This window comes from Cryptomeria japonica, chromosome 7, assembly GCF_030272615.1.
Source record: "Cryptomeria japonica chromosome 7, Sugi_1.0, whole genome shotgun sequence".
Classification (NCBI taxonomy): Eukaryota; Viridiplantae; Streptophyta; class Pinopsida; order Cupressales; family Cupressaceae; genus Cryptomeria; species Cryptomeria japonica.
The window spans coordinates 438,283,023-438,294,942 of NC_081411.1; the positions used below are offsets into that span (position 1 = coordinate 438,283,023).

At 33.7% G+C, this 11,920-nt stretch overlaps 1 protein-coding gene across 1 annotated transcript; it reads left to right on the forward strand.

The window, feature by feature from the left end:
• Positions 1–2,945: 2,945 nt before the first annotated feature.
• On the forward strand, positions 2,946–4,923 carry LOC131030430 (cytochrome P450 750A1). Its single transcript, XM_057961268.2, has 2 exons — positions 2,946–3,936; positions 4,050–4,923. The coding sequence occupies exons 1-2, from the start codon at positions 3,004–3,006 to the stop codon at positions 4,668–4,670; spliced, it is 1,554 nt and encodes a 517-aa protein (XP_057817251.2). The 5' UTR covers positions 2,946–3,003; the 3' UTR covers positions 4,671–4,923.
• Positions 4,924–11,920: the final 6,997 nt, after the last annotated feature.

Here is an 11,920-nt window from a genome sequence, read left to right on the forward strand (position 1 = left end):
TCAAGAGAAATGAATCACCATCAAAATTAATCCATAAAAGTTGTGATTCTTTGTCCTCTTAGATTAATCTATGTGAAATTTATCAAATTTACCACCCTAGATTAATCTAGATAAAATTTGCATGAATGCATGATTAATTTGCCAAGCTAAATTAATCTAGATGAAGGTTGCATGATTTTGTTTTTGAAAATTTTGACCATTTACAGAAACATAATTAAAAATGTCATAACTTCCTCAATATTTATCCAAATCACAAACCGTAAGATGATCTGGAAAGGAAAAAACGTGATCTAATATACCCAGAAATCGTTTATTTTAATTCTGCACGAAATTTTTTACGTGGTCAATTGATTATGACTGTTTTTTTTTTTAGAAGAAAAATCTGCAACTTCTCCACAAAAAAATCTGCAACTTCACAAAACATTCAAAAAAAAATATTAGATCCAAGCATGTTCACATCGGGTTCACCAATTAATGTACGTTAGGAAATAGGAAATCATCACAAACAAGATAAACATACTAATCATTAGCTCAATCACGAAAGCATAACTGCAATGATCTATCCTAAACAACACTCAATAGAGACATGAAATAAAAACATTCAAAACTAGAAATTAAGCAAACCAAAGATGTGATTTGAATGCTCCTTCATGCGGCTCCATTGTTCTTCTTTCCTCTTCAAATGGTTTGGTTGTGGATCTCACCTACGAGTGCACACACATAATTGAAAGCAAGTAGACAAGATTTTTGATCAAGAGTACTAGAAATGTGATTGACTAGAAATTCGATAGTCTGATTACCAATTAGCCTTGATTGATGAAGATCATCCAATTTATAGAAGAATTGGAGAGATGACAAGATTAGCATGATTCAATTCAAATAGAAATTGCAAATCAATTATGTCAATTATGACAAATTATGACAAATTATGCACTTTCTATGCAAAATTTGTTGATTGATAATTTATGACAATTTATGACAAATTTCTATTTCAAGAATTGATTGATTGTCAATTATGACAAATTATGACAAATTGCTATGTCATTCCCATGAAATTAGGAGAAAAATAGGAGGAAATTGAAATTAAGAATTAGAAAAATTAGAAAATTGGGAAAATAGGAATTAAGAATATAGGAATTAAGAAATTGATGGAAATTAGAAATTAGGTAAATTAATTAATAATTTGTCATTTATTAATTAATTCACAAAGAGGAATAATTAGCCAATTAAATGAACATTTAATTGCAATGAGAAGACTTAGGATAAATAAATAATTTATTAATCCTAAAGGAAGAAATGACACACAAGGTTAAATGATGAAATCACGAAACCCTAAAAGACGAATTAGCAATGCGAGAATGACAATTAGGTCTTGTTTGAAGATAATTGATATCGATCATGATTTTGAATCGATAACTGACCAATGTGATAAATGATTTGATTGATAAATGCGCTAATTGACGAGGAACAATGACAAATTGATCCAAATTGACATAATTGAGACAAACAACGATCGATGACAAATCGATCGCAAAATGACAAGGTTGACAAGAGGACAAGAATCGATGACAAAATAGATTGCAAGACACCAGGATTGAAAATGACCACGATTGATGACAAATCAATCGCAAAATGACAAGATCAAACATGACAACGTCTGATGACAAATCGATCGTTAATCAACAAGATTGAAGGATTGATAATAAATCGACAAGATTGATAAGAGGACAACGATCAATGACAAATTGATCGCAAGATTGACAGGAGGACAAAACCCTAATTAGGATTGACGATGTCCAAAATGATGACAAATGAGCACGCACATTGATGCAACAAGATAAGATCGATTAAAATCATGACTGGAGAGTGTTGTCGACAAGACCAAATTCGAGAGTAAGATGAATGAAGAATGTAGAAGAAGGACTCGATGCTCGCAAATGATAAAAACCAAGTACGAATCATAGGAGAAATGTTAATGCGACGCAAAAACCTAAAATGAGACAATGCGCAAATGTTAAAGTACGATTCCGCAAGCGTTGACCATTTTTAGGTGTCTACATATATCATTTAAAAATTTACTATAAAATTTATTAAAAAATAATTTATGATCATAATACGAAACAAACACACACTATTGCATAATGCTTATTAGATTATTATCTTATTTTAATAGTGTTTGAATTGCCTATATTAACTATTTTGTTGTTTGACAAAAGCTTAAAATGCAAGCTATATATATGTGACCATCGAAGATTAAATCGCTAGACAAACAATTCCATAAGTCACCCATGATTTAAAGAAAAATAATAATCATCAATTAAAGAAATAAAATCACGACACAAGAAACATCTAAATTGCCTTTAAACGTGGATGTATTGAGAACACTCAGTGTTTTATCTAGGTATTCTTATGCTGTTTTGTCGTTTCTCATAGGAAATGAGAGGTCCTAAATAAAATTGCAGAGAAAATTGTGTTTTTATGTATTTTTAATTAATAGATACGATTAAATGACGTCTGAGTAACGTTACAAGTGGGCGTCTTACCAACTTTGGCGGCGTTATCATTTTCACAATAAATGAGAATTCTGATAAGATTGTACAGAAAAGGTGGACGCAGTTTAAATTCCAGAAAGAAAGAGAGGCAGGGGATGCCTCTCCAATTCTGTCATTTCAGATAATAAATGAGAGATAAAAACATTGTAGAAAAAGGATCCGTGCAGTTTTAATTCCACAGATAAACAGAGGCGGAGGTTATTCTTCCTATCCTTGTAGCGTTCTGTCATTTTAGAAAATAAATGAGAGAGCGAAACATTATAGAAAACGTGTAATACAGTTGAACAATAACTACCAGAGAGAAGGATGGCTGCATTTCGAATTTTGATGCCGTTCTGTCGTTTATCATACCAATGGAGAAACGATGGATGCAGTTAGAATTATAAATGCGTGACAGATTGAGACTCCAATCACACAGATTCAATTGCTCCTCGGTCGTTCAACTGCAAAAATGGATGCCTTTTCATTCTCAGAACCGCCCATGACAATTGGATTGTCAGTGTTAATGGCAATTTTCTTCTGGTGGGTATTAAAAGGAGGAAAGATAAATGCAAAGGGATTGTCATTACCACCTGGGCCATTAGGATGGCCTGTCATAGGAAATCTCCATCAGCTGGGAGATCGACCCCATCGTTCTCTGGAAGAGCTCTCCAAAAAATATGGGTGTTTGATGTTTATGAGACTCGGCTCTGTTCCCGCCCTCGTCGTTTCCTCTTCGGAAATGGCGAAGGAGATCTTGACAACACACGACCTGGCATTCGGGAACAGACCCGCAACGGCGGCTGCAACATATGTAGCATACGGAGAGATTGATCCAGGGATGGCCCCGTACGGACTGTACTGGCGGCACATGCGAAAAGTCTGCGTCATGCAATTGCTGAGTGCCAAGAGAGTCGACTCCTTCGCCTGCGTGCGAGAGGAAGAGGCGGCTGCGGGCGTGCGTTCTATTTGGGATAAGAGTAGGAACGGCATGCTGCCTGTCAACATCACAGCAGCCATAGCCGCCATCATTTCTGCCGTTATGTGGAGGGTTCTGGCCGGCACAAACTCTGGCGCGTATTCCGGGAGCGGCGATGAGCTTGGTAGGATGGTGAGTGACGTGACTGATATGGTTGGGGCGTTTAATGTTGGCGACTTCTTTCCTAGTGGAGTCTGGCTTGATCAGCTGAGAGGCATGAAGCGTCGAATGACAAAGACTCATGACTTCTTCGATCGAGTGGTGGGGAAAATTATAGAGCAGCATGAGGAGCAGAATAAAAAAGTGGGTGGGGAAAAAGAGCATGTCAAAGACTTGGTTGATGTACTTCTAGATATTGAGAAGGAAGAGCCTGAGGATGAGAATGGCATCAAGGTCAGCCGAGAACACACCAAGGCAACTATTTTCGTATGTCTTCTCTCCCTCTCACTCTCTCAAGAACGCTCTATTCTCTTTTATTTATGTTTCAATGACATCCATTTATGCTGCTTCAACTCAGTGACATTACTTGTTTTCTATAGGACATGTTTATTGGTGGAATTGAGACAACGATTGTTACATTAGAATGGGCAATGAGTGAAATGATAAGAAACCCTCAAATAGCCAAGAAGTTGAAAGGAGAAATTGAGTCTAGAGTAGATAAACATCGCATGGTAAGGGAGTGTGATTTAGTAAATATGGAGTACCTTCACTGTGTGGTCCAAGAGACATTCCGTTTACATCCTGCGGGGCCTCTGATGTTGCCCCATGAGTCTAGAGAAGCTTGCACTGTTCGTGGCTACCACATACCTAACAAAACAAGGCTTGTGGTTAATGTATGGGCAATGGGAAGAGATCCAGTGGTATGGGAGGATCCCCTAAAATTCGATCCCGAAAGGTTTATGGGAAAGAATGTAAATGGAAAAGGTCGAGATTTCAACATGCTCCCATTTGGTGCTGGAAGGAGAGGTTGTCCTGGAGCTTACCTTGCCACTCAGAACATCAACCTTGTTTTGGCTCAACTCATGCATTGCTTTGATTGGAAACTTGAAGGTAATGAAGATCCATCATTTTTGGATATGACTGAAACGTTCAGAACTAGCATCCCTCGAAAAGTGAATCTTTTCGCTATTCCCACCTTGAAAGTAGATATGGGTTCTTAGCCATTCTATTATAATGTCCTTACCTAATACTCATATAATAATATCTTTACTTAGTAAAGAATATGTAATTAGAGATCAAATAGCAAGCATAAGGGAAAATAAAGTTCACTAATAAATTTGAATGGAACTAGGTAAATTGCAACTCCTTAATGTTGAGCTTCATAGGAGAAAATCTTGTTATTGGATGCATAGATATATGATATTATGCCTTTTTCCTAAAGATTTAAATGTGATAAATTTTGTTTTTTGATAATATTAGTTATTGGATGTATAGATAAAAGATATTGAATTTTTTTGTGATTCACAATACGAATTTTGATGATATTATTACGATTCAAATGATTATAATTTAGTTATATCTTATCATACTTTTATGGTGTGTAAAGTACCAACTAGAGGGAGAAATAATGGATTACTACTTAATGGTGTGGAATTAGGTTGTTAATACTACCAAATAGCAATTGCACATTCTAGAATGTGTGATTCAACTAAGAGGCCAATCTTAGACCATGGTAGGTAGTAATAACTCTGGCTAGGTAATTTGTGTGACTTTCCAAAGGGAGCACCACCACCACAATAAACCCACCATTTTCATCCCTCAACGCTCCCCCACAACTAGCTAGACCTTGGTTACCCTTCACCGCCCCATCAAAGTTCACCTTCACCCACCCCGATGGAGGAAGTTTCGAAAAGATATTAATTCTAGGATTATGTGGATTCCTCAAGGGAATCACAATGTCAAAATTGAGTCTCTAGTCAGAAGCAACATGAGAATCATAAGCTAATAGAGCAACCCTGGGATGAATTAACACATCAACAACCCCACAATGGAAATTGATCATAATTGCCCAACTAATTTTAGAAGCCACAACCTAAGAAGGCAAAGAATTATTTCTGAAGACACACTTATTTCTCTATTTCCAAATCCCCCATGCCACATGAGGAAGACAAAGAGACCATAGAAACAAAAGGATAGAGTTAGAAGTGGAAGGAACCCATTGTGCACATAAATCAGAAAGGGAGGAGGGGAAGACCCAAGAAGTATTCCATAAAGAAAAAATGTGAGACCAAATATCCCACACAAAAGAGTAGTCTATGATGAGATGAAGAACATTTTCACAATTATCACATCACAAAAAACATATATTGGCTATAGTAAGGCCCCTTTTGCACAAGTTCTCCAAGTAAGGATTTTTTATTGAAGGGGGATCCAAAAATGACATTAATTTTAGGAATCAGTTTGGAGTTCCAATCCCCCAACCAAAAAGGAGGTGGGTGAGCCAAAGAAGATAAAAGGCCAAAAGAAAAGGATTAAGAAAAGCTTCCATAAGATGAAGAGACGCAGATAAGAAAATCATCAATAGAGGGATCCAATGACAACCTAATCAAATTCATTCTACATTGTAGATTGCCAAGATCCCCACTAATAACACTTATATCCTTGCATCGGTCATCTTGGGAGTAATCCTTAACTTTAATCCCAAACATTTTGATACATTCCTTCTTTCAAAGTGCCTGAAAATTGGAGAATCAGAAAGAGGGGTGTAACCCAACCAATAGTTGTAGCAAAACTGAATCTGATTGCTAGAAACAACTTTCCATTTTAACCCCCGAGTTAGCATACCTTTAGTCTATTGTAATTGGTTCCAAATAGATGAACTTGAAGGAACGTTTTGAGAATCAACAAACCTACTCAGAGAATCTGAATCTTGGAGGTTCCTCATCATTAGGCTGCATTCATTGGTAAAAGTAAAGGTCCTCCAAGTTTTCTTAGCTAACAAAGCCATATTGAAATCTTTTAACCTGTGAATACCCAAGCTTCCAAACTTTTTTGGTTTACAAATTCGATCTTATGCAACGAGGGGAATATACTTTATTTCTTATGTCATAGACCATAAGAATCTCTTTTGAATCCTTTCAATGGATTCCACAAATTTGGCCAGAATTCTAAAAAGACTCATAGCATACACAAGCAAATTTTGAAGAGAGGTTTTTAGGAGTTGAACTTTTCCATCTTGGCTAAGAAAATCCCCCTTCCATTCAGCCAACTTCAAGTTGAATTTGTCAATAAAATGTATCCAAAAATAAATAGGGACCTTAATACATAGGTGAAGACCTGGAAATAAGTCGTTGGGAGAGACTCAATCTTACATCCACGAATGCCAACAACCTTCCTCTACCTAATCTCAAGGGTGTCGATAAAATAAGAGAGTTGTTGTGAACACACCCTTTGGCCAAAAGTTGCAGCATATGAGGCAAAAAAATAGCAAGATTCTGAGCTTCTAGAATAGAAGAATCCCCAAGGATAATGGATCATCAACAAATTGCTGAAGAGAGCAAATAAGAGGTTTAAAAGAAGGGTGGAGACCTTTTAACTTTCCACTAAAGACCATATGCGAAATAAATCTTCCAAAGACCTCAACCATAATAATAAATAGAAAAGGGGTTATAGGGTCCCCTTGCCACAACCTTCTAGAAATCATGAAGAACCCAGAGGAGAAACTATTAATAATCACTCAAAATTTAGCAGTTATGAGGAACTGTCATATGGTGTCTTAGAATCTTTTGTCAAACCCAAATGCATTGAGGACCTTAAGCAAAAAAATACAATTCACTCTATCATAAGCCTTCATAAGATCCAATTTTAAAAGGAAGCCCATTTTTTATTAGTGACCAAAGAGAATATTTTCATGGACCGTCACAATGGAGTCCATGATTGGGTGACTAGGCATGAAGCCATTCTGCTGATCAACAATAATGTTAGGAAAGATTCTCTAAAGTCTGATAGCAAGAATCTTAGAATTGATTTTGTAGATGGAATTACAGAGACTAATAGGTCTAAAATTGTCTTCAGAATAATAACAATTTAATTCGAGTTCAATTCTTTGAGTAATCTCCTACAACCAAAAAAATCCTTAATAACATCCCCAATATCAAAGCAAATGATGTCTCAAAAAGTCTAAAATAAAAACATTGGAAAACCATGAGGTCTACTCGAGCTTTGCTACTATCAAAGGAGAATACCACAACCTTGATCTCATCCAAAGAGGGCACAACAATAAGCAATTGTTTTAATATTAACGATTTGGGGGCTACTAGATATATTATTAGGATGGACATCAATAGGGACCAGGTTCACAAAAACATTTGGTTAAGTCAGAGAAAGTATATTGACACTATTTTGTAGAGATCTAAAATGCAAGTCTATAAACCAGTAAGTATTCCATTTCTAATTGGTACTAACTTGAGTTTAGACATGCATCCTAATTCTAATAATGATATTGAAGTGATTTATAATGTGCCTTATGCTAGTGTCATTGGTAGTTTAATGTATGAAATGGTTTTTATAGACCAAGTATAGCCCAAGCAGTGGGATTTGTAAGTAGGTTTATGTTTAACCCAAGTAAAGAGCATTGAATTTTGTTAAAATGATATTAAGATAATTGTGAGGTACTTCTAATTACTATTTGATTTATCATGGTTTTTATTAAGTGGATTTGTTAGCATAGGTCATTAATAAATGTTTAAGTCTTCTTATTAAACTTAATTTGTTGATAGGATCTCTTTTATGGTCTCATATACGACTCCATGCCCTAGAATAAGAACCAATGTATTTCAAAGGTTAATAGATTTTTAGAAGCAACTTAAATAATTAAAATATCTTTTAATTTTCTATTATTATGTGTAGATTTAGAATAGTAATTTGTTCTCTATTGCTATAAAATGGAGAACAACTAGGAAAAAATCCAAATTAAAGGTAAATCACACATTACTTGGTATATTGTATTAAAAACAATTTTATATAAAACATAATGTCTAAGTATAGAATGCAATAGTTCTTTAAGGCATTTTTTAGGGAGACCCACTTTGGTCCTGTAGAGCTAGAAGTGTAGAGGATAGCAATCTTTGGTTGAATCGTATTCATTGGCCACTAAACTTAGAACCTATTGATTGAATATTACTAATTCATAGGAGTTCAAGGATAATCAACTAGAAACACCAATCGAAAAAGTTAAAAAAAATGGTGAAAGGAATACCACTTATCTCTCATGATGACCAGGATTGTGAAGTGTCTATTGTTGGTAAGTAGCAACAAGATTCCTTCTTGTCATGAAGAACTTGTCTAGAGTAAAAGTATCACTTGAGATGGTACATATTAATATTTGTTGTCTAATATACTTATTGTCTCTAAATGAAAATAAATATTTTCTCAAATGTTTTGATGATTTTAGTAGGACTTGAGTGTATTTCATCAAAGAAAAGTTAGAATAATTTATCAATTTTCAACAATTTAATACTAGCATTTAAAAAAAAATCTAGTTATTCTATTAAATACTATATTTGGATAGAGGGGTAGAATTAACCTTTGCGTAATTTCAAGATTTTTGTAAATATAATGGAACTGAAAATAAATTGATCTTACAAGTTATACTTCTTAGAAAAATTGATTTTTTGAACGTAAAAACCACAATATTGTGGAAATGGCTTGAAGCATGAAAAAAAAAGGGTTCTACCAATTTTTTTTGGGTTAGAACTATTGATACATCTATATATTTATTGAATGGATGTCCAAGAAAAAAATTGAAAAATACGAGATCTTATAATACATGGTGTGCTAGAATACAAGTGGTGTTGCATACTTTAGGATTTTTGGATGTATTATTTATGCTCATATAGCTTAACAAAAATGAAAAAAAATTGATGACAAAAGTGAGAAATGTATTTTTGTTTGATATATTTCGGATACAAATGATTATCAATTGTATAATATAGTCAATTAAAATATAACTATTAGAGAGATGCTATCTTTTAGGAAAATCAAGCTTGGTAATGGAATGGAAATTCGAACAAGGAAAATAATTATTTATTAACAAATATATACTCCATCTTCTTCTCATGTATTCAATAGTATCTCAAATCCTATTATATTTCCTTCACTGATCTCACCACCTTCTCCATTTACTCCTTTGAGCTATAGTCCTCTTCCAAGGAAGGTAAAATTTCTTAAGAAAATTTATGAAGGCATAATACTAGTCTATAATTTTATTTTATTTTTATTTTATATTCAAGTTGAACCAAGGTAATTTAAAGATGAAATAACACAAGAAGTGTGGATTAAAGCCATGAATGGAGAAACTTCTTTAATTAAGAAAAAAAAAATGTGGTAGTTGATTGATTTGAAAAATATTCTATTATGCTGAAATACACCTATAAAATGAAATATAATGTTGATGGGTCCATTGAAAGGCATAAAGAAGGATTGGTGGAAATATTTTTTCTTAGAAATGAGGTATTGATTATACTAAAATCTATTCTCGTGTTTCTATATTGGACACCAAACGAGTAGTTTTCACATTAGCAAGCCAATATAGATGAAAATTTTACTAATATGTTTTTAAATCAACATTTTTGAATGGTTATTATAACATGAAGAAGTGTTTATAGAAGAACCACTTGGTCATAAAAATGGAGGACAAGAACAAAATATTTACAAGTTGAAGAACACACTAAGTTATGGTCTCAAATAGGCACCTAGAGCATGGTACAATAGGACTCAAAGTGAGCCCACACTATATGTAGAACTCCAAATCCTTGGTGATTTAATAAAAACTTATTTATATGTTGATGTTATGATCTATGCAATAAATAGTGAAGAATTAATCGACGAGTTTATACATTTTGTGAAAAATGAATTTCAAATAACAAATTTGGGTTCAATGCATTATTTCCTTTGGGTAGAGGTAAGAAAATCGAGTTTTAGCATTTTCATTTTGTAATAAAATTATGCTATAGATTTTCTTGATGAAATCAAGATGAAAAATTGAAAACCTATGAAACCAACTTTTAACATGAATCAAAAATTGATTAACAATGATGGTTCAAGAAAAGTAGATCCAACATTGTATATGAGTCTAGTTGGTAGCCTTATATATTTGAAAACTACTAGACTAGATATCATGTATTCTAATAATTTACTTTCAAGGTTTATGCAAAATCCAAGTAAATTTTATTTTTGTGCAATGAAAAGGGTTCTAAGGTATGTTCAAGGCATATGTAATTTTGGCATTTTGTATGCACCTACAAATAATATTAGTATAGCTAGATATATAGATAATGATTGGGTTGGCTCCATTGATGACATAAAAGAGATTTAGGTTATGTGTTTAGATTTGGTTCTGTCATGCTCTGTGAAGTGTACTTGTACCTGCAAACACAATTCACTCAATAAATTATTACAAGCAATGGTTAGAAAATTGAAACAATGAAATACAAAACCATAGCTAATCTACTTATTGCCTCCTAGTAAATGCGAGTATGAATTTTGCTCTCAGATCTTATTACGCAAATTCCAGTGACTTGACTACACTTAGATGGAGGATTTGAATGAAGAAGATGCATGATATAGAAATGATAGCATGATTAAGCTACATGATTTCATGATTTATCTAGAAAATGAACTAAGATTAAGATGCAATTAAGCTAAAATTGAGCATGATAACATTGCTAAGAATGATAAACTAGAAGCTAGATGCTTATAATAACAATGCTTGAATGCAAATCATATGAAATTGGGACATGAAATTAGGACCCATATTGCTCCAAAATGAGGTCTATTTATAGGATTTCCAAGGCTAGGGGTGATGTGGCAGGAATCAACGGTCAAGATTAATTTGAAGATATCAATGGTTAAATTGGAGGTGGATGGCAAAGGGGGTTGGCTTAAAGGGAACATCTGTCATCTCTATGGTGACAAGTGTCAAGAGGCTTCTAGAAGAGGTTAGATGAAAGGGAACACTTAGTGACAAGTGTCACAAGGTTCTAGAAGATGTTGGATGAAAGGGGACATGGTGGTAGGTAGAATGGGTTAAGTTTTGGAATGGTTAGGTTTAGAAGTGGTAGAAGTTAGGAGAATTTGAATTTAAAAATTCAAATAATATGAAAATGGCTAATTAATCTCAACAACTAATAAATGATTTGTTTTGATTAACTAAAGGATTTAGAAGACATAATTTTGGATGAGGGAAATTAATTAATTTGAATTAATTAATCAAAGAGGATTGAAATAAACCTATTAAGTAAATCTTTAGATTTATTAATAGGTAGATGAAAGGGGAAATTTAATCAAATTGCTTAGTGAATTCAATTAAATTGGGGAGATAGATTAATTAAATAATTGCTTATTTAATTAATTATCTTCAGACCATTTTTAGGTGTATACATTTTTCCCCTATTTGAAGTGAGGTGTGATG

Bases quoted from the DNA above. Each gene is read 5' to 3' on its own strand.
- LOC131030430 (XM_057961268.2), top strand. From the start codon at position 3,004: ATGGATGCCTTTTCATTCTCAGAACCGCCCATGACAATTGGATTGTCA. The intron at 3,937-4,049 runs GTATGTCTTCTC...TGTTTTCTATAG, and splicing joins ACACCAAGGCAACTATTTTC to GACATGTTTATTGGTGGAAT.